The sequence below is a fragment of the Pipistrellus hanaki genome (genome assembly GCF_964339955.1).
Source record: "Pipistrellus hanaki genome assembly, chromosome: 13".
NCBI lineage: Eukaryota > Metazoa > Chordata > Mammalia > Chiroptera > Vespertilionidae > Pipistrellus > Pipistrellus hanaki.
The window spans coordinates 33,925,206-33,939,802 of NC_140515.1; the positions used below are offsets into that span (position 1 = coordinate 33,925,206).

General features: G+C 34.5%; 1 protein-coding gene across 1 annotated transcript in view; it reads left to right on the plus strand.

Moving 5' to 3' along the window:
* Nucleotides 1-14,597, plus strand: part of STAG1 (STAG1 cohesin complex component) — a 240,384-nt gene that overhangs the window by 145,293 nt on the left and 80,494 nt on the right. The window contains exons 9-10 of the mRNA XM_084901751.1: nt 1,866-1,939; nt 12,379-12,502. Coding sequence (XP_084757877.1) covers nt 1,866-1,939; nt 12,379-12,502 — 198 coding nt within the window. The remainder of the gene's footprint in view (nt 1-1,865; nt 1,940-12,378; nt 12,503-14,597) is intronic.

Genomic DNA, 14,597 nt, shown 5'->3' on the forward strand with positions numbered 1-14,597 from the left:
AATTGAAAAAGGATTACTATCACATTGCTACAAATTTCTATCAATGAATAATGGGTTATAACAGGCAATAAGAAGCAGCAAACTTATGATTAAATTATAATCCATTCTGTATTAGCATGCTAGGGCTGCTGTAATAGATACCACAAACTGAATGGCTTAAAGAAAGGGAATTTTTTTCCTCAGAGTTCTGTGGGCTACAACTCAAAGATAATTCCAGTCTTCACATGGCCTTCTTTCTCCCTGTGTGTGTGCAAGTCTTTAAATTTCTACTTTTTCTAAAGATACCAGTCATATTGGATTATGGGCCCCACCCTACACAATCTCTGCCATACCCTATTTCCAAATAAGGTTTGATGTAGCAAGGTTTAGCACTTTAGCATATGAATTTTTGAGGGGTACAATTAAACTCAGAACACATACTATATTTGTAATACTGTGGGAGTAAATTTTGGAACTGTGGCTTCAGTACTACTAACCAAACTATATATTCTTATAAATTATTTTTTTAAATAAGTGCAAAAAAAGTGTAACTTACAAGTAAGTTGCAGTATTGTGAATGCTTTGCCATAAAAGTATTCTTAAACTTATTTCAGTCAAACCTGCAACAGTATACAGCAAAAAAATAAATCTGGCTCTGGTCGAGTGGCTCAGTCCCATATACCAAAGGGTTATGGGTTTGATTCCAGGTCAGGACACATACCTGGCTTGTGGTTTGATCCCCAGTTGGTGCATGTGTGGGAGGCAACCAGTCAATGTTTCTCTCTCTCTCTCTCTCTCTCTCTCTCTCTCTCTCTCTCTCTCTCTCTCTCTCTCAAGTTCATAAAAAACATTTCCTCAGAGTGAGGATTTAAAAAGAAATAAGTCTGAAGGAATAAGTCTGAGGAGTTTTGTCACATTGGAGTTTGCATAAAAGCCAGTATTTCACTGAGTATTAACACAAAACAAATTAGAATAAGAAATATTACATTGAATATAATTTTATATCAATGTTTTTATTCCTTTTGAGCAGTGAATAAACTCAAAACTTTAATTCTGATCAGTAGTGTTGACTGAAATTTATTATCTTTGCTGTAGTGCTTTATTTTGTTGCTACATTCCACCACTGATGGCCAGGAACCTTGGTACTTTCGAGTATGCCTCCTATACTGGGAATTTAGCCTACTCTCAGTCATGAGCTAATCAGATGCAGAGTCATATTTGGATACTTTAGGTAGAATAGGAAATTCTTCTACAGTGGCAAGTATGATAATCATGGGAAATCTGTTGCCAATAAAGGCAAAATCAAGCCAAGGACCTGGTTTGGACAAAAGAGGTATAGAAATTGAATACTATTCCCAAAGCAAATGATATTTTGGAGATAGAAATCTCACCACCTTAGCACCACTTTCTTTTAGTGTTAAGAAAAAGAGAGATTCTAAATCCAGTAGTATAGTTGTAGAAGTAATGCAATAATACTGGTAATATGTTGCCCAATAAGTGAGAAAAAGGATTGATAATTACCCAAAATGAAAATTAGCAGTTATTAAAATCATTTGGAACTCTTCATTGTAAATCAGCTATTTTTAACCTGTGTGCCTCAAGAGGCTTTCTGGTGTAACACAAGAATTTTTAAAGCATGCAATACCTGACTATTTAGTCAGAGGCACTGACCTATTTTCCCTGAGATTGTCAAACACAACAATAGGCATCAGTTGTGAATGGATCAAAATTATACCTTTTTTTGGTCAGATCAGCAAAATAAAAAGTTTTGTGTGTGCGTGCAGCAGAATTTTAATAGTTTGTGTGCGCCATGAGATGAAAAGGGTTAAAAACCACTGTTCTAAATAAAATAATCAACATTTTAATTAATTTATTTTTTATTTCAGCTACAAGAAAATCAGGATGAAATCGAAAATATGATGAACTCTATTTTTAAGGGTATATTTGTTCATAGATACCGGTAAGGGATTTTTAAAATCATTTAGAAGATTTTAAACTTATAATTTATTGATTCTTTGTAGTTCTAGGTAGTTCTAGAGATAAAAAACTCGTCTTGATTTGTTTTCTGATAAACATCTTTGGTTATAAAAGCTAAATAAATGTTACTGTTATGCTGTCACTGCCACACTTCCAAATTCAGTACATAACACTGTTAGAAGCACCCTATGTACTTGCATTTGTATTGATGGGATAGGTAATCTTAAGTTAATGTGCCCTTAATGAGATGTGATTGTCTTAATAATTGCCTTGCTTCCTGTCCTGTGGTACTCACCTTGTTTCATGGTCAAATTAACCAGCAGTCTGTGAAGAAAATACAACAACTTCATAACATTATTTTTCTTTACCTTCAGCTATATGCATGAAAGTAGAAGCATAGTATTTCCTAACTATTTTTGTCATGCTACATTGCAAATGAATTTAGGTTGTCTTTCTGTGAAACCTGTGAACTTTAAAAACATTATAGCATATTTCACAAGAATTAGTGGCTCATATACATACACTTGTTACCTTCTGTTAATTAATTATACATGCTTACTTTGGGTTTCACTTTCTCTCTTCTTTAGTCTCTCAAGGTGGAAACTGAGGTAATTGGTTTGAAACCTTTTTTCCCCCCCTAATATAGGAATTTAGTCCTATACATTTCTCTCTTAGCACTACTTTAGCTGTATCCCCTTAAATTTGCACATGTTGTGTTTTTATTTTCATTCAGCTCAAAATATTATATTTTGGCTCGTTTCTTTGACCCATGGGTTATTTAGAAGTGTGGTATTTAGTTTGCAAATATCTTAGATCTTTTAAATAACTTTCTGTTATTGATTTTTAATAGTTCTATTGTAGTCAGAGAACATAATTTGTATGATTTGAATGTTTTTAAATTTATTGAGACTTGTTTTATGGTTCACAATATGGTCTCTCTTGATAAATGTTTTAGTTGCCGAGGAAAAGAATGTGTATTGTGCTTTTTCTTTATATCAATTAGGTCAAAATTTGTTCATAGTATTGTTTGAGTCTTTCATCTTTACAAATTTACTGTTCTAAGAGTATTTTTTTGTGTTCATGATAAATCATCATGAACACAATGTATTATCACATAAATGACTTGCAGTTATTTTTCCCCCCAGCCTATCACTTTCTGTTTGTTTGCTTCATAATGCCTTTTGGAGAGCAAAAGCTTTCAATTTAAATGAATTTATTTCTTGATTTTATTTATGTGATAATTTTTTGATGTCATATTTTGAGCATTTTGTTTAACCCAAAATTTTCTTCTGTGTTTTATTGTAGAAGTCTAAATTATTTAATCTTTTCAGTTATGAACCATATATAAAGTTAATTTCTGCATATGGTGCAATAATAAGGATATAAGTCCAATTTTTGCATATTAATTTGTCCAAGCACCGTTTGGTAAAGACTATCCTCCAATTGATTTGTCTTGGCACTGTTTTTGAAAATCAAATGACCATAAATATTGTACAACTTTTTATTTCTGGATTTGCTAATCTGTCTGTGTAGTCATACTAACTATATTACTTTAGCTTTAGAGTAGGTGGCATTTTTTTTTTTAGCTTTATTGATATATAATTGACATATAACACGTAATTTTAAGGTATACAATGTGATGACTTGATACACAGATATATTCTTAAATAATGACCACAGTAATGTTAGTTAATACCTCCATCATATCACATAGTAGTAATTACCTTTTTGTGTGTATGTGGTGATAAAAATTTGAGATGTACTCTCAGTAATTTTCCAGTCTGTAATACAGGATTGTTTCTCTAGTCACCGTAACTACACACTAGATCCCCAGAATTTATTCATGTTATAACTGAAAGTTTATATTCTTTGTTCATTATTTCCTTATTTTCGCCAATACTCCCTCCCACCCCTCCAATCCTCTGGCAGCCACCATTCTGCTCTCTCTTTCTTTGAATTTGACTATCTTAGATTCCATATGTAAGTGAGAATATATAGTTTTTTATAGTAAGTTTTTAATATCAAGTAGTGTTAAGTTCTCCTTTGTTCTTTTTCAAAATGGTTGGGATTATTATACCTCTCACACTTTTCTATATAAATTTTAGGATTAGCCTTTCAATTTTTATGCAAAAGCTTGCTGGGATTTTGATGGAGAATATAACGAATCTGTAGACCAGTTTGGAGAGAATTAACCTCTAAATAATACTGAATCCTCCAATCTATGATTGCATCTTAATTTATTCAGATGTCCTTTAATTTTTTGAGAAATTTTTTATGATTTTCGGTGTACAATTTTTCAGTGCTTTTATTTTATGCTATTATTGTAGTAAATGGAATTGTTTTTTATTTCTGTTTTGTTTTGTTTTTTAATGTTTTTATTGATTTCAGAGAGGAAGGCAGAAGGAGAGATAGAAACATCAGTGCTGAAAGAGAATCGTTGATTGGCTGCCTCCTGCACATCCCACCCAGGGGATTGTGCCCTCAACCCTGGCATGTGCCCTTGGCTGGAATCAAACCTGGCACCCTTCAGTCCGCAGGCTGATGCTCTATCCACTGAGCCACGCCAGCTAGGGCCTACCTTTATATTTCTTATTGATTAATAATGGTGATATATTTTTCAGGCAATATGTTCATTTCAAGTATATTGCACATTTGATGGCATAATGTTCATTATATTTCCTTATAATTCTTTTCATTTCTATAAGATTGCCCCTGATGTCTCCTTATTCATTCCTGATTCTGTAATGTGTGTCTTCTCTCTTTTTTGTCTTAGTCTAGCTTAAAGGTTTATCAGTTTTATATTTATGTTGTTGATTTGTGCTTCGTTCCTTACTATTTCCTCCTATCTGATTTTTTTTGTTTTAATTTACTCACCTTTTTCTTAGTTTCCTATATTACTTGTGATGTTTTTGACTTATAAGTTATTATTTTTGGAGGTTTTCTAAATTAATTTTTAATAATTTTTATATTAATTACATTGTAGTAAGGAAACATGCTCTGAGAAATTATTTTGCAATTGATGGGATTTTTTTTCTCCTCAACCAAATGGATTTATCAGAAAAAAAATTTCATGTACATATAAAATAATATATTCTAGTGCTCTATTATATCCTGTTGTGTTGACCTATTTATCACAATGAAATAGCCTTTTCTGGTATTAATTTTTGTCTTACAGATTTCTTTGGTTGCTTTAGAGATTAAAATGTGAAGTATAAGTTATTAGAAACTATATACCATTAACATGACTTAATTTGACAAAATTATAGCAATTTTGCTCCAGTATAGCTTCACTTTCTTTTTTTTTTTTTTCTTTAAAAAGAAAAAAAGAAAAAAAAAAAAATATATATATATATATATATATATATATATATATATATATATAATTTTATTTTATTGATTTTTGTACAGAGAGGAAGGGAGAGAGAGAGAGATAGAGAGTTAGAAACATGGATGAGAGAGAATCATCCATCAGCTGCCTCTTGCACATCCCCTACTGGGGATGTGCCCGCAACCAAGGTACATGCCCTTGACCGGAATCAAACCCGGGGCCTTTCAGTCTGCAGGCCGACGCTCTATCCACTGAGCCAAACTGGTTTCGGCTAGCTCCACTTTCTTATCTTCCGTTGTGCTTATTGTCATATATCTACATATATAAAAGCCTAAGTGACCAGCAGAGGTAAATATTTGCTGTGACAACTGTTTTAATGTCCCGTTTTAGAAGTTTATCATCTGCATCATTTTCTAGTTCTGTTTGTATTGATTTTTTTTCTCCTTATAGATTATTTTCCTGCTTCTTTGTAAGATTGGCAATATTAATTGGATGCCAGGCACTGTTTTGTTCTGTTGAGTGCCAGATAATTAAAAATATATATATTTTATTGATTTTCCACAGAGAGGAAGGGAGAGAGATAGAGAGCTAGAAGCGTCGATGAGAGAGAAACATCTACCAGCTGCCTCCTGCACACCCCCTACTAGGGATGTGCCCGCAACCAATGTACATATCTCTGACCAGAATCTAACCTGGGACCCTTCAGTCCGCAGACCGATACTCTATCCACTCAGCCAAACCGGTTTCAGCAATTGCTAGATAATTTTATATATAAGTATTTATCAACTTTTTTGGAGGAGCATAATTATGTTTGATTCTATCAAGACTTGTTTTTAAATGGTTGTTAGATGGACCAGAGCCACATTTTGTCTCAGGCTAATTTTTCCTCAATAATAAGATAATATCATTCCTTATTCTCTATATCTTGTGAATTATAAGTATTTTCTGCTCTGGCTCATTAGTACAGCAAGTATTCCCAACCCTGTTTTCTCTAGAGATTGATCTCTCTGCTCTTTTCATTCTTTCCCCAGCCTTCGGTGGTTTGGTTCACATGTATGTGCTTTTTATTGCTCAGCTGGAGTAAATAGGTTCTTTCATAGCTCCCTCTCTCTCGGCATCCTCCTGCACGCTCCACACTGGGATTGAGCCTGAAGCCCAGGCATGTGCCCCAACTGGAATCAAACCATGATTTCTTGATTCATAGGTCAATGCTCAACCATTGATCCACACCAACCAGGCCTAACATTTTATCTTTGACCTAATTGATAGTTAAATTGATAGTTGAAATAGGAATATTAATTGAAGATATATTTATTTGAGTGTTTATATATCTTTAACATTCAGTTTTTAATCTTATATCTAAAATTCTATTTCTAGTAAGATTAATAAATTGCTAATTAGCATATTAGCAAAATATGCTAATTTATCATGCCTCCTGCTCTGTATGAGACTCCTGTAGTACAAAGCCTTTCTACATATTTTGTAACTGTTATGACTGACTAGAGGCCCAGTGCATGAATTCATTCATGGGTGGAGTCCCTACGCCTGGCCAGAGATCAGGGCCAACTAGGGCCATCTTATCCAGTCCCAATTGGGGCTGGGCCAATTGTGGCCTCCTGGCCAGGGAGAGGGACCATGGGAGGTTGGCTGGCCCGAGGAGGTGGAGGGACCATAGGAGGTTGGCTGTGGGAGTGCACTGACTACCAGGGAGCAGCTCTTGCACTGAGCATCTGCCCCTACTGGTCAGTGCACGTCATAGCAACTGGTCAACCAGTCATAAAGGACGCTTAGGCTTTTATATATATAGGATAATACAATAAAAGTGAAATGAAAAATATTTTGTTTTATAAATGTATTAAATTTCTAATGCATTTTAAATAGCTCTGATCATTCTGAAATAATGAAATAAAATATATGGATTTAATTGGCAAACAGGAGAGTTTCCATTTTTTATGTCTGCACTTAAATATTACTACTTCTCAGAAGCCTTTCATAACCACTTTTACTCCCCTCCATCATTTTACATGCTTGTTTGTTCCTTGTACTGCTCAATACTAACATTTAACTATCTCTTAAATAACATGTTTTAATCATATCTATTTAAGTTATAATTTCTATTCTTAAGTTCTTATTACAGTCTGTAACTCCTTCGGCTGTTTCTTTCTCCCATAGGCTATTTCCAAAAGAAAAAGTTCTCTATAGTTCTATTTGGAAAATGTAATTTCTGTAGCCAAATATTAGTGACAAAATTGGTTGAGGCATGAATTCATTGTGTGCTACAATTTAGATAGTGAACCTTCTTGAAACTGGTAATTATTTCTCACTCTAGAGCTCTCATAAGAATCCTTGTGTGTGAGAGATAATTTAAGTGTCAAAACAGCCCTATTAGCCAAGAGTTATTCTCTGAAATTTATATTGTGTCATTTGAATTTAGTCTACTTTCTTACTAGAAAGGATACTATAAGAAACACTTAATTAAAATTCATTAAAGTTAAATTTCTTTTTCTTGTAAGCAGAAAATATTTATATTCCATCTTTCAAGAAAGTAATGCAAAATGAAAGCTTAAGTCCAGATATTAAAGTTTTGTGTCTCCTAAAAAAAACAACAACAAAAAAACATATATTAACTGTGAAGATCAGTAAATTAGATAGTTTTTTCATATAAATGAATATCATTCTTTTATGCTATAAAATAGCGTGAACAACAAATTTGCTCCAGAATTATTCTTTTCTAGTTTGTTTTAATTTCTTTGAATTTTTAAGTAAAGTGTATCCTGACTTCGTTTTTAATTATTAATTTCAAGTCTTCAATACCAGAATGCTATAAAAATTAATCTTCGTTAAGATTGTCTTAAACTTCCATCTTGTCTTACTCTTTTGCTCCCTTCTTTAATGTTTGCTTTGGAAACTCCCAGATATCTGCAGCTAAACAATACCTTTCTAAATGGAACGAGGCCACTGGAAATTAACATTAAGTTGTTAAAAATAAATTTTATATGAAGACCAAGGTTTGGAGGACTTATCTGCATGAGAAAAATATCTGTACTAACAAAAATTATACTATAATTAAGTCAGGGAATATTTAGAAATACACTGAGATTTTACTTATACTTCATCTACTTAAATAGAATGTTAGTTCCTAGAGGTCAAGAAAGCTGTTAAAATGGTGGTGGTGCATACAGAAAAGAGCCATGTTCCAAGGCTCTTTAGAAGTCTAGTAGGCAAGATAAAAAGATATTAGAAATTAGACTTAGAGATGGTTATAAAAGATATTATGAAAAAGGTTTTCCTTCTGAAATAAAGCTAAACCTTTATATTCTCTAGCTTTAGGAATTAGCCACCCATAATCTCAATATCATTCGTAATGGTAATGCCAATGGTAATGAATGAGCTGTGTATATGTGAAGCTACCATGCTTAGTCGTCTCTATAGTTTTAATTATTCTGTTATCCTATTTATCTTGTTCTCAGTCTGAGCTTCTGAAATTTGTGTGGTAAAAAGGGTAGCCTAGTTTTTTGTGTCTTGGTTTTTTGTGTTTGTTTTAGAATTAATTTTTTAAAGGTAATAGAGCACAGCAGAGAATAAGTCCAGTGGATCTCTGGGTGATGACTACTGAATAGGACTGAGAAAGCTAATAAAATGTGATTTAGGTGTTTAGAGGTTGTATTTTGTTTTTTGGAGGGGGGCTGTTTTATTTTTGCTGCTGTTATTTTTTGTTTGTTTTTATATGGACAGCCAGTAGAAGACAAAGTACATCAATTTGCACTTTACAAAGATGGAAATTTATATTAAATAGTACCAAGTGATAGACAGGGATGTATGAAGCATTGATTTATGAAGAAATTGGTTAATACTACCTGTGTTTCCCCGAAAATAAGATATCCCCTGAAAATAAGACCTAGCGCAACTTTGGGAGAAAAAATTAATATAAGACACTGTCTTATTTTCGGGGAAACGGTAATAAAACTGAAAATGTGTACTCTTTCTTACCTAGTAATTTCACTTCTCAGGTACTATAAAGCAGTGCCTCATAGGCTTAGTTGACCATGTCCTACATCATGTACACAGTCTTCCACGAAAAAAAACTTAGTGCCTTGCCACATGTGAATTGTTTTAATATTTTCTATCCTAAATATTTTTATATTTTTGTTACCACTCAGTTTATTTCATAATGTGCCCATAGGTAGTGATACACTGCTTGAGAAACATGACTCTAGGGAAACTCACACATGTGCACAGGAGACTATCTAAGAATGTTCCTGGCATTCATTGTTAATAAAGCAAAAACTTAGAAACAACTTAGATGTTGTCAGTGAGAATGTATAAATAATTGGTAAAGTATTTGTAGAAAGGGTCACTAAACGTTAGTTAAAATTAATATATTGGAACTAGAGCTATGTGAATTAGTATGCATGTCAAAACATAGTATGGCCCTGATTGGGTGTCTGTTTGTTGGAGCATTGTCCCATACACCAAAAGGTTGCAGATTCAATTCTCAGTCAGGGCACATACCTAGGTTGTGGATTTGATCCCTGGCTGGGAAACAACCAATTGATATTTCTCTCTTTCTCTCCCTTCCTCTAAAATATATCCCCAGGCGAGAATTAAAACAAAACCTGTCCAATTTTTGAAAAAGCAAATTGAAGGGAGATCTATAGGATATTAATTATGTAATGTTTCAAATACATAAAACAGTACATAAAAATTTAAAGCATGAAGATACAAATGGGAATGATAGTCATTGAATAAAGAATAGTCATTTAGCCGAAACCGTTGGGCTCAGTGCAGTGGACAGAGCGTTGGTCTGCGGACTGTAATGTCCCAGGTTCGATTCTGGTCGGGGCATGTACCTTGGTTGTGGGCACATCCCCAGTAGGGGGTATGCAAGAGGCAGCTGGTCGATGATTCTCTGTCATCGATGTTTCTAACTCTTTATCCCTCTCTTCCTTTCTGTAAAAAAATCAATAAAATATATATATTTTTAAAAAGAATAGTCATTTATTCTTGGGGAGGGAATTGCATCAGTAAGAGGTATGTAGTAAGCATTGAGCTAAGTTAAGAACTAAAATACTACGGTTGAAATATTTTTATTGTCTCTATAACTTTTATATCTGAAATTTTCATATTTCAAAAATAATAAATGTCCGTGAGCCATTTATGTTCAGTATTATAGTGGTTTAGGAACATCATTTTGCAATTGTAGTAAAGCTACTTTTTATACATTATTGGCTATATTAGGGGTGTCGAACTCAATCAGAGAAGGGGCCAAAATCTAAAATCCAGCCTAAATCTCGGGCCGAATGGTTTACTGAACAGTCATAAACTGACAATGTCATAAACTGACAGCGGAGTGCAGTGATGACAGCGCGGTGCGGGCCACATTGCAAGGCCTGGCGGGCTGGATTTGGCCCGCGGGCCTTGTGTTTGACACATGTGGTCTATATAATAAAAGGCTAATATGCATATTGTCCCCTTGACCAGGAGTTCAACCAGGGAGTGGGGCCAGCCTACAACTGCCCACGGCCCCTCCCCCAGCTGGCTCCGCCCCCTATTGCCCCTGACCCCCCACCCCACCCCCGATTAGGGTGGGCCCACCGGACCCACCCATCCACAAGTTCATGCAGTAGGCCTTTAGTTGTCTATAAATGACTAGGGTGATGGCACTTTAAAAAATTATAATAGCAAACAGTTATGGAAGGTTTAGTAAGTGCCAGTCACAGTTTTTAAGTGTTACTTTTATTAGTGATTTAATTCTCACAATAACTCTGTGAGCTCCAAGTACAGTTATTATCCCTATTTTACAGATGATGAAATCTAAGAAAGAGGATGTAATTTACCTAAAGCCACACAGCTAGTAAATAGCAGAGCCAGGATTTGAACTCAGGATGTCATGCTCCAGAGCCTGTACCATTAGCCTCTATGCTATAGAATCTCTCCATGAAGAAAAGGTATTAACAACAAATAATACAGGAAAACTAAAGATTGTGATTAGTAATGTAGCTTTGAAAGAAGGTTTCTCACATTTTTATTTTTAAGGAATGATGGGGACTTAGAAATAACTGAGATTAATTAGAGCAAAGAGTGCCAACATCCATTTTATCACAAAAACAGCAACTAAGAAAAACTCCTTAGTTAATATTAAAATTTCAGCTAAATTATTGCCAAATTAAATAATAGATGATTTATTTATATTAATTGGGTAATTTAAAATTATCTTAAATTTTTAAGTTGCATGATAAATCAGAAATTTTGACGATCTACAAAAGAAAGTTGGGATTCATTTTATTGTGTTTAGTATGATTTTATTTATTTATTTTTCGCCAGAATTAATAACCTGTTGAAAGATTAGGCAAATGTATGAACATTATATTTGCTCATGATTCACAGATTTGAGAGGAGGAAGATTTCAGAATATTGGGTGCTTATAGTGAGGTAAAGCCATCTGGGGATGGAGCCTAGATACCTGACTTTTGGGGTTGGTTCCACCACTACTTCAAAGTGTAGTCACCAAGGTTGTTTCCATTGTGACTAAATGTAAATTCTATCCTGTGCAATTACATTAAGGTTTTGGATTTTGCAAAATAGCTTATGTTTTCAAATAATATTTGCTTCTGCAATTTTGCCTCATAGATATATTAGTTTGTGTCTTTGTCATAAAAATCACTTTCATTTATGTTATTACATGTGTGCCAGTTTAGATAGATTCACAGCTATTTAGAACAACAATTTTTTAGCTCTACATTATTCTGTATTTGGATGTTGGTACTCTGATTTCCTCAGAAGATTTTAACATGTTTGTTGACTTCATAATATTATAGTTGTGAGGCTTTCAGAAAACTCCAAGTGCCTAGTTCAATGGATATATGAACAGAAATAAGATGATTTCCAAAAGCATTATTTTTTAGTTTGGTATTGGTAGTTTTTATTCTACAGGAGCCATATTAAAGAATAGAAGATACTCAAGTTGGAGTCCTTCAGATGTTAAATACAATATTATGAATAATGTTAATATTTATTGCTTGCTGAATATGAGTACGGAGTATGTTCTGGCTTTTCATATTATTCAGGTTTTTGTTTCTTTTTTCCTTCTCTAGTGATGCTATTGCTGAGATTAGAGCCATTTGTATTGAAGAAATTGGAGTATGGATGAAAATGTATAGTGATGCTTTCCTAAATGACAGTTACCTAAAATATGTTGGTTGGACTCTTCATGATAGGGTAAGTTACTGTATTCCAGGCTTTGATAGAAGGTATGCTTGTCTTATTACTAGGCAATATTTATAATAGTGTGGAAATCTAAGATGATACATGTGGTTAGGGAATGTCCCAACCACATGACGAACAATATGAAAGGTCATGTGGTCTAAACTGTGTCACTAGCAATATTCTAGAGGAAGAAAGGTTACCCTAGGGGTGAGGTCCTTGTTTTCCCAGTTTTGCCTGTTGTTAGGCCCATAGGGCTTTCCATCCTGGTGACCTGTACCTGGCCTATCTGCTCATGGGTGTCTTAACTGTCTACTAAGTTATATTCCAATAGAAAACCAGTGTACAAAATTTGTGCTCAGTAGTGGGTGGTGTCCCTCAGCCCAGCCTGAGCCCTCTTGCAATCCGAGATCCCTCGGCTAGAGTCCCTAGGCCTGACCAACATTCAGGGCCTATCAGGGCTTTCCTTCCCCTCCTTACCCCATCAATCATGGGGTGATGGCAGGGCCCCCCAACCAAATACATTGCACCCATTTTGGCTGGCCTGGCACCAGTGCATGTCATAGCATGGTCATCTGGATAGTCATTCTGCTGTTCAGTTGTTCGGTCTATTTACATATTATGCTTTTATTATTATAGATTATTTGAACTGTTAAAAGTTATCACAGCTATTGGAAGACATTTTATTTTTAATGTAATTATATTCTTAGATTTTTAAGGCAAATTTGGTAATATAGTAAGCCTCTTTCTATCTTACTATTATCAACATGTAGAGGATTTTAACAACAACAACCACCATTTATTTTCTGACATTGTGGATACAGCTTAGCTGTATGACCCTGCCTCGGGGTTTGTGACAAGTCTGCAGTCAAAGTGTTGGCCAGGGATTGCAGTCATTTCCAAGCTTGAAAGGGTCAGATTCTGCCTCAGATCCTTGCTAGCTGTTGGCAAACTTCCTTTCCTTGCCAAGCAGGTCTCTCCATAAGGCAACTCATCACATGACAGCTATCTTCCCCAGAGTCAGCAAGGGACTTCAGCAGCTTCCATTTCACTCAGCCACAATCCCCACTGGTTTTTACAGCCCCAAGTTATAGGGATTTCTCTTCCCTGCTCTGGAACCCTGGCCTGATATGAGGCTGGCACCCCCTGTTTCTCCCGGGAGGCCTTGGAGATATTTTAAAAAAATCCAATACAAAATTTCTACCCCTCCTACCAATCTCAGAGTGTTTTCTTCCTTACTTCTATAGTTAAAGGATTTCCAGTCAGCCAGATTTCAGGTGGTTCTGAATGATGGTTGTTCTGTATTTTACTTGTAATTTTTATGTGGTTGTGGGAGGCAGCAAGTACTGGCATTTACCTACACCACCATCTTGGTTTTCCCCAGTGATTTATTTTTTAAATTGCATGAGGTATTATCAAAGATATTTTGAAAACCACAAAATTATATAAATTGTAATAATATAAGGTCCCAAGGATGTTTTGCAGGCCATTTTTGCTGTAAGAGAGAGTTCAGTGTATGAAGATCCTCACAAGTTGATTTCTCAGCTTCAGAATTGTTAATTTTTAATAGAAGATTAAAAGGGGTCCTTCTCCCCTACATCATTTGAAGGAAAATTTTGTTAGCACATAGTGATTTTTTTTCCTGAAAATTTATCTTCTCTAGCAATTGCTTTTCTCTTCACTAATAAATTCCAAGCTTGATTCTGTGTTTTCTTTGTGTAGAGTCCTGTATTTTATTTCCCACCACTGTCATACCAGTTTTCCTTCTCCCCCACCCCTTTATAGAGTATCCTACTGAATTTAAATAACATTCACCAGTTTTAACAGAATTTATTTGTGACCACAAATTCTGGGAATAATACTGATTTGATATGATTTATCAAAAGACAAAAAACTGTCATTTTAAAATCAGTAAACTGCATTTGTTTGTAGAAATTCTCTGTCCAGATAAAGGAAAAGGTGGGTTTCTCTGTATGGTGTTGAGGAAAATTTGGGTTTCTCTTGTATGATGTTGATAAAATCACGTAAGAAATACTGTTTTTAGTAGAATGACTTTATAATCTCCTGCAATTTCCAATTACATTAGTTAGACTTGGTGTTAGTATTTTCC